General features: G+C 44.4%; 1 protein-coding gene across 2 annotated transcripts in view; it reads left to right on the top strand.

Moving 5' to 3' along the window:
- LOC140717706 (solute carrier family 22 member 6-A-like) overlaps window positions 1-13,616 on the top strand; it is a 42,937-nt gene that overhangs the window by 17,696 nt on the left and 11,625 nt on the right. For both annotated transcript variants that reach the window (XM_073031379.1, XM_073031377.1), the window contains exons 4-5: window positions 3,779-3,947; window positions 8,865-8,988. In XM_073031379.1, coding sequence (XP_072887480.1) covers window positions 3,779-3,947; window positions 8,865-8,988 — 293 coding nt within the window. The remainder of the gene's footprint in view (window positions 1-3,778; window positions 3,948-8,864; window positions 8,989-13,616) is intronic.

Raw genomic sequence — 13,616 nt, 5'->3', positions numbered from 1 at the left:
CACAACACCTCCTACCTTAGTATCATCGGCATACTTACTAATCCAATTTACCACCCCATCATCCAGATCATTTATGTATATTACAAACAACATTGGGCCCAAAACAGATCCCTGAGGCACCCCGCTAGTCACCGGCCTCCATCCCGATAAACAATTATCCACCACTACTCTCTGGCATCTCCCATCTAGCCACTGTTGAATCCATTTTATTACTCCAGCATTAATACCTAACGACTGAACCTTCTTAACTAACCTTCCATGTGGAACTTTGTCAAAGGCCTTGCTGAAGTCCATATAGACTACATCCACTGCCTTACCCTCGTCAACATTCCTCGTAACTTCTTCAAAAAATTCAATAAGGTTTGTCAAACATGACCTTCCACGCACAAATCCATGCTGGCTACTCCTAATCAGATCCTGTCTATCCAGATAATTATAAATACTATCTCTAAGAATACTTTCCATTAATTTACCCACCACTGATGTCAAACTGACAGGTCTATAATTGCTAGGCTTACTTCTGGAACCCTTTTTAAACAATGGAACCACATGAGCAATACGCCAATCCTCCGGCACAATCCCCATTTCTAATCCCCCTTAGTCCACACCAAAACAGCATTTTCATTCCCCGAAAACGGAGACTTTCAGAAACGCTCTCCAGAGTGTGCAATTTTGAAAACGCCGGATTGGCCAGAGCAATGTGGACCGGGTAACCGGAGAAATCTAAAAACACTGTCATGACGTACCAGAACAGATGGTGACAGCAGCGCACCATTTCATTGTTTTCTTGAATGCAACCTAACAATTTCAGAACAGACAGCAACGAGACTGAAGCCAGAAGAGTTAGAAATGTACTCACCAAATACTTTGACCTATAACTACTGAATAAATAAGTATACTCACTTTGCCCTGTTTTCTGTCCTTGCTCATATGAAGGTGGTTTACCTATTTATGCAAGTACTTCTCTGACAATAGATGTGTAACAGCCTAATGTATGGAAATACAAGATAATGCTGATGCAGACATGTCTTATACATTTAACAAGGGGCTTTATTAATGCAAAAGAGTTCATCAATTTTTCAATGTTCGTCGTCTGCCGGGTCAGACTGTCCATGAACTCCCTGTCGGTTGCCTCCGTACGCTCCAGCATTTGTTTTTTTTTACTTTTAAGTCTTCCTGCGTGAGAGCCAACAGCTGCCCGTTGTTTAAGTTCTTCTAGTCTGTAACTGAACCATGTCTTTCATGGCGAGATTCGACACCAAACATGTCGCTTGTTTTCAGTAGATGTGTCCTGCGCTTGCGCAGTAGGAGGAGATTTGCCGAATTATCCGTTTTAATGTGGACAGAGATATTTTTTTAAACACCTAGTGTGGACGCCTATCGTTTTTACACGAAACCAGTATTTTCAAAATTATCTGGTCTACTGTGGACGTAGCCTAAGAGACACTGGCTGTTGAAACAGCGTTGCTTGATCGTTCTCTATATCCAGTACTGCTCCTGCTTTCGTTAGGGAAGTTTTACTGGAGTAATGGAATGTTCATTGTTACCACCTCTGCTTCAATGTAACATGTTGTCTGCCCTATTTTTACAGGAATTTTTGCTCTTTTGGTAGAATGTACAATCTTTCCATCTCCAAATTTGAATGCTTTGTAACTGAGTGTATCTGCGTTCACCAGTTTCTGCACTTCAGACTTGTTACTTTCTTCAGTTCGCCTAATTTGTTCGGTTCTGTAAGGACAGTTTCTTATTCAGTGGTAAATGCTTTGACATATCGCACATTTTGATCTCCTACTGTACTTGCTTATTGGATTTGTACCAGGTAATGGTGCCCTTGTCTGGTCCCTCTGGGATCTACGCTTGCTATACTCATGTTTTGGCTCAGTGAAGTATGCAGTTTCCTGACTCAAACTAATTCCAAATGTTATCTTGGTGGCCTTTTTTCCCAAAAAATCCTCTTCGGTGCCAATTTTATATATACAAATCACAAACAAGTGAAAATCTGCAGACGCTGGAAATCTGAGCCACACACACAGAATGCTGGAAGAACTCAGCAGGCCAGGCAGAGTCTATGGCAAAAAAAATACAATCGACGTTCCAGCCTGAAACTGCCTGGCCTGCTGAGTTCCTCCAGCATTTTATGCTTGTTGCTCATATATACAAATGTAAATTCTGCACATGCAGTTAACTCTAGCTGTCTGTCCCTTATGTTTGATACGCAGTATCCAACTCTTTTAATGGGTCAGGAATCTCCATTTTGTATTTACGCATACAACTGTACTTTTGTTCAAAATCAGTAATATAATCAGCCAAATTTGTAGAACTGTTTCTGGAAATGTTGTCAAAGTCTGAATATGCTTTATAAATCTGAGCCTTTTCTTCCTTCAGAAAAAAGGAATCAAATGCATTTATTTGCATAGTCATGCCGTCAAGTCTTCCACCGAAATTCCCATGCCGGTCTCTCTCACTGTTCCCGAAAGAAACACCTCTACTACTTCTCCTTCTCAAGCTCTGTATCACGAGTCCATATTTCAGTTTCACTTTTCCAGCTTTCATTTGGCTTGCGCTCATCGAAAGCCGGCAGGATCCTATAATTGGAGCCATCCTCTGCTACCACTGATAACACATCAACAACAAAGACAAGGGTTTTATTTGTTTAAATAACCTTACTTTCTGCGTTCACGTTCAGTACACAAGGGCTGCCATTTTCTCACGCACAATCCCCCTCCAGCCCAACCAACCGCTGCAATGAACAATGAACTGAACAAGCACTACGCCTTACAGCAGCAGTGACCCAGGTTCAATTCCCGCTGCTGTCGTGCGTTCTCTCCGGGATCATGCAGGATTTCTTTGGGCACTCTGATTTCCTCTCACATTCCAAAGATGTCGCATAAGGCCCAAGTCATTCGGTCATCAAGTCTGCCCGCCATTCTACTGCAGCTGATTTATCATTCCTCGTACAGGCTAAGGTCAGTAAGTCGTGGGCACCGGAAGCATGGCCACACTTACAGGCTGACCCCGACGCAGCCCCAGATAGTGCAGTCTACTGACGCAAGTCATTACAAATTACAAAACATTACATCAATGATGCAATGTTGAGACTATATAAATCACTGGTGAGGCTTCACTTGGAGTGTTATGTGCAGTTTTCGCCCTTTATCTTAGAAAGGATGTGCTGAAACTGGAGAGGGTTCAAAGGAGGTTCATGAAAATGGTTTCAAGATTGAATGGTGTGTAGTACGAAGAGCATTTGATGGCTCTGGATCTGTATTCGCTGGAATTCAGAAGGATAAAGGGTGACCTCATTGAAACCTCTCGAATGGTGAAAGGTCCCAAAAGAGTAGATATAGAGAGGACATTTCCTATGGTGGGAGAGTCCAAGACCAGAAGACACAGCATTAGAATAGAGAGGCGTCCTTTTAGAACAGCAAAGAGAAGGAATTTCTTTAACCGGAGAGTGGTGAATCTGTGGAACTTATTGCTACAGACAGCTGTGGAGGCCAAGTCTTTATGTATATTTAAGGCAAAGGTTGATAGATTCTTGATTGGTCAGGGCATGAAGAGATGCAAGGAGATAGGAGATCGGAGCTGAGAGGAAAGTTGGATCAGGTTGATGGGACTATGCAGAATACTAGCTTGGCACAGACTAGAAGGGCTGAAGGGCCTGTTTCTTTACTGTTGTGTTTCATGACACTATGGCTCTAAGCCCAGCAACATCCGTTTGAAAGTTCAATGCTGGAGTTCTTTGGAAGTTCTGATTGCTGTTTCTTTTCTCCTGCAGCCATTGAATGGATCCCGAAGCGGATCAACACAGTGGTCGTCACAACCTTGAATTACGTGTATTCGCTGGGCATGATGTTACTGGCCGGCACAGCCTTCTGGATCCAAGACTGGCGCCGGCTTCAGTTGGTTGTTTCCATCCCGTTCATTGTCATCTTCCTCTACTCATGGTAACAGACCTCCTTTCCCAGACATCGCGCAGTTCAATCCTGGCTTCCGCCACTCGCTCGTTCGCTATGTTCCATGTCGTATGACGTGGGCAATCACGGTTCTTTGCAATTTTTTTTCTACAGAAATACTTTGCCCTTGCCTTCTTCTGGGCAGTGTATTTACAAGATGGCTGACACCCAGCCATTATCGATACTCTTCAGAGATTGTCTGCTTGGTGTCAGTGGTCGCATGACCAGGACATGTGATATGTACCGGCTGCTCCCGTGACCATCCACCACCTGCCCCCATGGCTTCACGTGACCTTGATCGGTGGCGGGGGCTAAGTGGGTGCTACATCTTGCCCAAGGGTGACCTGCAGGCTAGCGGAGGGAAGAAGAGCCTCATCCATCCTTTGATAGAGATGCATCTCCACCCCACCACCCACTCAGACATCAGAAATACAGAAGGGTATAGAACACTGGAGCAGAATCAGGCCATTCAGTCCATCGAGCTTGCTCTGTCATTCCAACATGACAGATTTATTATCCCTTTCAACCCCAATCTGACGTCCCTGCTAACCATCGACCTATCAACCTCTGCTTTAAATACACCCAATGAGTTGGCCTCCACGGCCATCTACGGCAATGAATTCCACAGATGAGATCGATTTGTTACATGTACATCGAAACTCTTTCCAGCTCAATACCACCTTTCCACATAGCAGGGTGACCAGAACTGAACACCATACTCAGAAAGTGGCCTTGCCAACTGTAAGGGTCACAAGCAAACTCAGGTGCCGGAATCACGGGGACTTCAGCAATTCAAACAGAACTAAAGATTTATTACAGAAATTAACCAGAGAAACTAACAAGATCTCAGGCAAACCATACAGAATCCTGACAAAGTGAAATCACTCACATTACACATTTCACTCGACAAGGAAACACAGTGACCCAGCAAAGAAGGGTTGGAATAACCTCTGGAAATCCACCCTGGAGCACGTAGGAGCTCAGGACCATACAGTAGCTGTCCAGATGAAGCAATAATCCCCAAAGACGACAGCTACAATACAAAATCCTGAAAATACTGCGCTAATTAAATGATCCCAAATTGAATTAAAGTGACAAATACAAAGAAGTTTAACAAATTAGACAAATGCAAAACTAAGTGAAAACCCAGAGCTAGCCCAAAGATAAATAAAGCTAAACAGTCCAAAAAACACTACACATCCAAGGGACGCTGAGAAAATACAGTCCACACACTAACAGAAAAACGTATCTTTCTTTTTATAAATGACTCCTGGTTGTGACACCAACGTCTTGTACAACTGCAATGTAATACCCCAACAGCAGGATTGCTGATGTAGGCCAGCCAGCGTGCCAAACGGCTTCTTCACCACCCTGTCTATGTGTGACACCGCTTTCAGAGGACCATTTACCTCTACTCCACGTCACCAGTCCCCAGGACTCTGCCGTTCACTGTGAAGGTCTGACCCTGATTTGACTTCCCAAACTGCAACACCTCACACTAACCTGAATTGCAGGTAAGCTCGAGCCAAGAACTGCAACATAATGTCACAACTCCTGCACTGATTGCCCTGACTGATGGAGGCAAGTGCCAAAAATCCTCTTCACCACCCTGTCTACCACGCTCAGGGAACCATGTACCTGTATCCTTACGTCCCTCAGTTCTACACTAATGAGTCCACTTTAAGGAAACCATGTTCTTGTATCCCCACAGCTCAACATCTCCATGTCGGATATCAAGAATCCATGCACACTGACCCCTTTACTCAACTGAGGAACCACCCTCAGATAAAGAAGATAACCCTCAGGGTGAAGGAATTACCCCTAGGTGGTATTTCATAGGAAAACTATAGGGCAACTTACTTCACCCAGAAGGTGGAACGATGTTGCAGAGGAAGTGGTTGGGGCAGGTACATTAACAACATTTAAAAGACATTTGGACAGGCACATCCATGCCCTCTTCTCACTGCTACCACCAGGAAGGAGGTACAGGGGCCTTCAGTAGCACACCACCAGGTTCAGAAACAGTTACTACCCCTCAACCATCAGGCTCCTGAACCAGTGAGCATAACCTCAACTCTGAACTGATTCCATCGGGAAGGAGGTACAGGAGCCTCAGGTCCCACACCACCAGGTTCAGGAACAGTTATTACCCCTCAACCATCAGGCTCCTGAACCAGTGAGGATAACCTCAACTCTGAACTGATTCCATCGGGAAGGAGGTACAGGAGCCTCAGGTCCCACACCACCAGGTTCAGAAATAGTTACTACCCCTCAACCATCAGGCTCCTGAACCAGTGAGGATAACCTCAACTCTGAACTGATTCCATCGGGAAGGAGGTACAGGAGCCTCAGGTCCCACACCACCAGGTTCAGGAACAGTTATTACCCCTCAACCATCAGGCCCCTGAACCAGTGAGGATAACTTCAACTCTGAACTGATTCCATCAGGAAGGAGGTACAGGAGCCTCAGGTCCCACACCACCAGGTTCAGAAACAGTTACTACCCCTCAACCATCAGGCCCCTGAACCAGTGAGGATAACCTCAACTCTGAACTGATTCCATCAGGAAGGAGGTACAAGAGCCTCAGGTCCCACACCACCAGGTTCAGAAACAGTTACTACCCCTCAACCATCAGGCCCCTGAACCAGTGAAGATAACCTCAACTCTGAACTGATTCCATCGGGAAGGAGGTACAGGAGCCTCAGGTCCCACACCACCAGGTTCAGGAACAGTTACTACCCCTCAACCATCAGGCCCCTGAACCAGTGAGGATAACCTCAACTCTGAGCTGATTCCATCGGGAAGGAGGTACAGAAGCCTCAGGTCCCACACCACCAGGTTCAGGAACAGTTATTACCCCTCAACCATCAGGCCCCTGAACCAGTGAGGATAACCTCAACTCTGAGCTGATTCCATCGGGAAGGAGGTACAGGAGCCTCAGGTCCCACTCCACCAGGTTCAGGAACAGTTATTACCCCTCAACCATCAGGCTCCTGAACCAGTGAGGATAACCTCAACTCTGAACTGATTCCATCGGGAAGGAGGTACAGGAGCCTCAGGTCCCACTCCACCAGGTTCAGGAACAGTTACTACCCCTCAACTATCAGGCCCTGGAACCATAAGGGATAACATAACTCAACTTCACTTGCCCCATCACCAAACTGTTCCCACAAACCACAGACAACCCATGGACTTGCTTTTAAAGACTCTACAACTCATGTTCTTGAGATTTATTGGTTATATATCATTTCTTTTATCTCAGGTTTGTATTTGAAGAGTTTCTTGTCTTTTGCACACTGGTTGTTTGAACATCCTGTTAGGCGCGGTCTTCCATTGCGTTTCTTAATGCAAATGCCTGCAAGAAAATGAATTTCTGGGTTGTATATGGTGGCGTCTATGTAGGTTGATAATACTTGAACGATTTTAAACTTTCACGTGGACAGTAAAGGTTTAGATTAGTGGGATGTGCGAGAAGTCAGACTAGTCTGGATGAAAATCTTGGGTCGGCAAGGTCTGGCTGGGTCGAGGGCCTGTTTCCGTGCTGTGTAATACCTTGGGAAGCCCCGATAGCGTAGCGGATAGTGCAGTGCCTTCCAGCTCCAGAAATCAGGGGTTGATACCCTGCTGTCTGTAAGGAGTTTGTACATTTCCTCCAGGTGCTCCGGTTTCCTCCCACAGTCAAAAGTCATTCGGGTCGGGGTCAGTAAGTTGCGGAGGTGCTATGCTGGTGCCAGAAGCATGGGATCACTTGCAGGCTGCCCCCAGCACATCCTCGATGGTGTTGGTCGTTGATGCAAACGATGCATTTAACTGTATATTGTGATTTTTCATTTTTTATAAACATGGAAGAGTACAGTACTCAAACAAGCCCTTTGGCCTACAATATACAGTCAATTAAATTAATAATTGACTGTCAATTAAATTAATAATCAAATGGCCAACTAAACTAATTCCTTCTGCCTACACGTCTATATCCTTCCATTTTCCTCACATTCACGTGTCAATTTAAACGTCTCTTAAAAGTCTCTGAGATTTCTGCTTCTACCACCCCCTCACCTTAACTGCATGCTCTCTGGTACGAGACATTTCAGCCCTGGGAAAAATATACTGCCTGTCTCCTCTATATGTGCCTCTCATGATCTTATAAACCTCTGTCAGATTTTCCCGCAGCCTCTTGTTACAGCACATGCTCTCTAATCCAGACAGCATCCTGATGAACCTCACTTAATTGAATTGAATTGACTTTATTAATTACATCCTTCATAGAAATGAGGAGTAAAAATCTTTTTGTTACGTCAACTGCTCCCTGTTGGTTCTCAGTAATTTTCAATCCTCAGGTTCCTGCAGGAGTTCAATGAGAGAGAAACTTTGATTCTACACCATTGTTTATTTTAAAGTTTACACAAAGGAACAGATACTAAGTAAACAAAAGAACCGCGATATAACGCAGATGAAACACACGAAAGAAGTGTTAATAAGGATTGCGCTTTTGAAAAATCTATGACCTTTATAGTTCAGGTAACAGAAATTCCTTTGGTAAGAAAATCCAATCAAAAGGCTACACAATTATAACACATGCATAATGTGCTAACACTTAGCTGACTAAAAATGAAAAGGTGACATACCATTCTGTAACTGCTATATTGCATTCTCACCAGCAAATAGGGACAAATCACCACATACCATGAAAAATACATGAGTTTGTTAAAGATACAAATCGGTAAAAATACAAATCATGTCAGCAAGAAATAAAGTACAATTAAAACTACAATTTTAGCCTTGCATTAATTCCAACAACCCTTCAACCCTTCCTGTAATGGGGCGACCAGAACCGTAGACTGTGACTGATGAAGCTAATCTCATCCAAGTGAATCCGAATCGATGAATTATCACACTTCTCCACGCAGGTGGCTCCCCGAGTCTGCTCGATGGCTCCTCATGAACAACAAGACCAACGCTGCCGCAAAACAGCTGCGCAAGGTGGCAAAACTAAACGGCAAGGAGGCAGACGGGGAAAAGATCACCACTGAGGTAAGTGCACCCACGGACGTGTCCCGCCACCTGCCCGCCCCGCTTGGCACATAATGGGTGCAACTCCTCCCTTCGCAATTTCAAGCTCAAGTTTATCGCCAGCTGGCTGTATGCCTACAACCTCCGGACCACGGTGCACTCACAATATATACAGTACTTCACACACAGCACATCAGACAAAAAAGTTAAGAAGTATAATTCAAAGTGCTTGCAGTGCACAGCACAGGTAAACAGTAAACAGCTCGCTGTCCTAGTGACGAGATCTCGGTGGTAGCAGGGTACTCAACCCTGCAGCGGATAGTGAGGTCAGCTGAGAAGATCATCAGGGTCTCTCTTCCCGCCATTACGGACATTTACACCACACGCTGCATCCACAAAGCAAACAGTATTATAAAGGACCCCGCGCACCCCTCATACAAACTCTTCTCCCTCCTGCCATCTGGGAAAAGGCACCGAAGCATTCGGGCTCTCACGACCAGACTATATAACAGTTTCTTCCCCCAAGATATCAGATTCCTCAACACCCAGAGTCTGGACTGACACCAACTTACTGCCTTCTACTGTGCTTATTGTCTTGTTTATTATTTATTGTAATGCCTGCACTGTTTTGTGCACTTTCTGCAGTCCTGGGCAGGTCTGTAGTCTAGTGTAGTTTTTTGTGTTGGTTTACGTAGTTCAGTGTAGTTTTTGTATTGTTTCATGTAGCACCATGGTCCTGAAAAACGTCTCATTTCTACTGTGTACTGTACCAGCAGTTATGGTCCAAATGACAATAAAAAGTAACTTGAACCTGAACTTGAATAGTCTCACAGTCTGGGCAAAGAAGCTGTTACCCAATCTGACAGTGCCAGTCCTGATGCTCCTGTACCTCCTCCCTGATGGTAGTGGGTCAGAGAGATTGTGGGATGGGTGGTAGGGATCCTGAACAATGCTTTGGGCCCTTCGTGTACAACACTCCCGGTGAATGTCACAAACAGACAGGTGGGAGACCCCAGTTGCTACTTATTCACTGTAGGGTCTTGCGTCCGATGCCTTGCAGCTTTTCTGCACCACACAGTGATGCAGCCAGCCAGGACACTCAACAGTGCTTCTGTAGACAGAATGGGTATAGGAAGCCATGCACAGATCAATCTCCTCAAAGTGTAGACACTGCTGTGCCTTCTTGACTAAGCAGGCAGTGTTGTGGGTCCAGGTTTGATTGTCCTTCATGTGCACACCAAGCAACTTCGTGCTCTTCACTCTCTCCACGGCAGAGCCATTGACATGCGATGGCGAGTGGTCGACACAAACTCTGCCCTCCTGTGCAGCACGGAGTTATCTGTCACTTGGTATGTCAGCAAATTTATACAGATGTACCATGGAGAGCTTCCCTACTGGCTACATCATCGTCTGGTCTGGACGGGCCACTGCACAGGATCAGAATAAACTGCAGAGAATTGTAAACGCAACCAACTCCATCATGGACATCTCCACCATCGAAGACATCTCCAAACAGCAATGTCTCAAAAAGGGCGGCATTCATCATTAAGGACCCCCATCAACCAATAATTACTTCACTTTATTGTCACCAAACAATTGATACTAGAGCGTACAATCATCACAGTGATATTTGATTCTGCGCTTCGCGCTCCCTGGAGTACAATTCGAAGTAAATATAATAAAAATTTAAATTATAAATCATAATTAGAAAATAGAAAAGGGAAAGTAAGGTAGTGCAAAAACAAAACCGAGAGTCAGGTCCGGATATTCGGAAGCTATTTGGAAGATCCGGGTTAGGATCTGTTCAGCAGTCGTATTACAGTTGGAAAGAAGCTGTTCCCAAATCTGGCTGTACGAGTCTTCAAGCTCCTGAACCTTCTCCTGGAGGGAAGAGGGACAAAAAGTGTGTTGGTTGGGTGGGTCGTGTCCTTGATTATCCTGGCAGCACTGCTCCGACAGCGTGCGGTGTAAAGTGAGTCCAAGGATGGAAGATTGGTTTTGTGTGATGTGCTGGGCTATGTTCACAATCTTCTGCAGCTTCTTCCGGTCTTGGACAGGACAACTTCCATACCAGGTTGTGATGCACCCTAGAAGAATGCTTTCTATGGTGCACCTATAAAAATTAGTGAGGGTTTTAGGGGACAGGCCAAATTTCTTCTTCTCAAGGAGGAGGTACAGGAGCTCGAAGACAAACACTCAAATGTAAGTTCCTCTAACCTCCATGTGATTTAGCTCACTGGCTACTTTATCACAGATGATATATGGAACTTGGGTGGCAGGGTGAAGATACCTCTCTACCAAAGGAGGTGTAAAGTGCTCCTTCCCTCTGCTAGCCTGCAAGTCACCCTTGGGCAAGGTGTGGCATCTGCTTAGCCCTCGATCAGGGTCATAAGAAGCCATGGGAGCAGGTGGCAGATGGACGTATGAGCAGCTGGTGCATATCTGAAGTCCTGGTTATGCGACCACTGATGTCAAGCAATGGCTGAAGAAGGCAATGGCAAGCCATTTCTGCAGAGAATAACTTCCAAGAACAGACATGGCCACGGAAAGAGTATGATTGCACATAATGAACAAAGGGCTAGCTTGGTAAAACTTGGGCCTGGCATTTTCATTTAACACTAGTTTACCCTTGATATGTTTGAGTTTTCCAATGCCATCCTTGAACACAGCTGTGGCATCATCCAGTACCTTCCTTAATTCACTTTCAGTTGATTCTATTTCAGGGGATGTGGTGTGCAAATGGTGGATGGATCACCAAGCAAGTTGTAGTTGTCCCAGTCAATCATTTCCCCACATGCCAACCCTCCCGTTTTTATACCACCTACAAGCCCAATATGGCCTGTTGGTTGTTGTATTTCACTGTTAATACTGTCACTCCTACAGGAGTTACCTTTTCCCCAGTATAAGTTGTCAGTTGGATATCTGCAGGCTTCAGACAGTATCTTTGAAAAGCCATTCAACCTCATTTTGTGGAATGACTGAAACAGCTAAGCCAGTGTCCAATTCCATTTGAATTAATTTGACGTTTATTTCTGGTGTAAGCCATATAGTTTGTCCATTGTTAGTTTTCACATGTAAATCCCAAGGCTATCCAGTCTTGTGTCACTCAGAATCAGGTTTATTATCACCGGCACACGTCGTGACGCCTCACATCTTAATAAGCTGGTAAGGAAGGCGGGCTCTGTTGTGGGCAAAGTACTGGAGAGTTTAACATCGGTAGCTGAGCGAAGGGCGCTGAGTAGGCTACGGTCAATTATGGATAACTCTGAACATCTTCTACATAGCACCATCCAGAGACAGAGAAGCAGTTTCAGTGACAGGTTACTATCGATGCAATGCTCCTCAGACAGGATGAAGAGGTCAATACTCCCCAATGCCATTAGGCTTTACAATTCTACCGCCAGGACTTAAGAACTTTTTAAAAGCTATTATTAATGCTTTTTGAGATAGTGATTTAGATGCATATCATATTCTTTACTGAGTTAAGTATTGTATGTAATTAGTTTTGCTACAACAAGTGTATGGGACATTGGAAAAAAGTTGAATTTCCCCATGGGGATGAATAAATTATCTATCTATCTATCTATCTATCTATCTATCTATCAGTTCAATGCAATACATAATCTCATCATTATCAGATTTTTCATCATCAGCATGACTTGACTTTCTATCTGTTTCTCTTCTCTGTGCAGTCCATTTATTTTTGTCTGACCAACATGCTCTTTGCATATGTCCTATTTTGTTGCATTTTCTGCAAGCTTCGCCTTTAAACCTGCATTGGTCCGGTGTATGTGAGCCCCTGCCACAATGGTAACACAATCTGTTCAACCAGGCAGGTTTCTGTTCCAGCTCAATTTTGTTTCTGTCGACTGTTTCCATTGACACAGCAATTTCAACTGCTCTTTAAAATGTGAGTTGTGCTTCAGTTAAGAGCCATTTTTGAACGCTTTCTTGTAAGATTCCACAGAATAAACAATCTCTTAGTATATTATGACGGCCATCACCGAACTGACAATGCTCAATCAATTCAGTCACATACACTGAAATGGACTCCCCTTCCTTTAGATTCTTCTTATGAAACCGAAAGCATTCTGAAATCAGCGATGGTTTTGGTTCTAAATGTTCCTGCATTTCTTTCACGATATCATCAAAACATATTTTGTATGATTTGGTTGCAGCAGTTTAAACTTCTAAACAAACTGTATGCTCTTCCACTCACTTACTCAGCAACACTGATTCATTGGCTATTTCATTTTCTTCAAAATACTGTTCAATTTGCTCAGAATGCAATAACCAGTTATCTTTTGTAACAAGCAATAAATACCAAGAACATGATAATGAAGAGTCCTTGAAAGTGAGTCCACAGGTTGTAGGAACAGTTCAGTAATGGGGTGAATGAAGTTATCCATGCTGGTTGAGGGGTAATAACTGTTCCTGAACCTGCTGGTGTGGGTCCCGAGGCTCCTGATCGCAACACCATGAACAGAGCATGGCCTGGTTGGTGGGAGTCCCTGATGATGGATGCTGCTTTCCTGAGACAGTGCTCTGTGTAGATGTGATTGGTGGTGGGGCTTTACCCGTGATGGATAAAACTAATCTTTTGACACTATAACTGAATATTCAGTTCAGTTGTCTCTAAGAACCATTCA

Source organism: Hemitrygon akajei, chromosome 28 (assembly GCF_048418815.1).
Source record: "Hemitrygon akajei chromosome 28, sHemAka1.3, whole genome shotgun sequence".
In the NCBI taxonomy this organism is placed as follows: domain Eukaryota; kingdom Metazoa; phylum Chordata; class Chondrichthyes; order Myliobatiformes; family Dasyatidae; genus Hemitrygon; species Hemitrygon akajei.
Note: the sequence above shows the minus strand (reverse complement) of the source record. Positions and strands in the feature narration are given on the sequence as shown.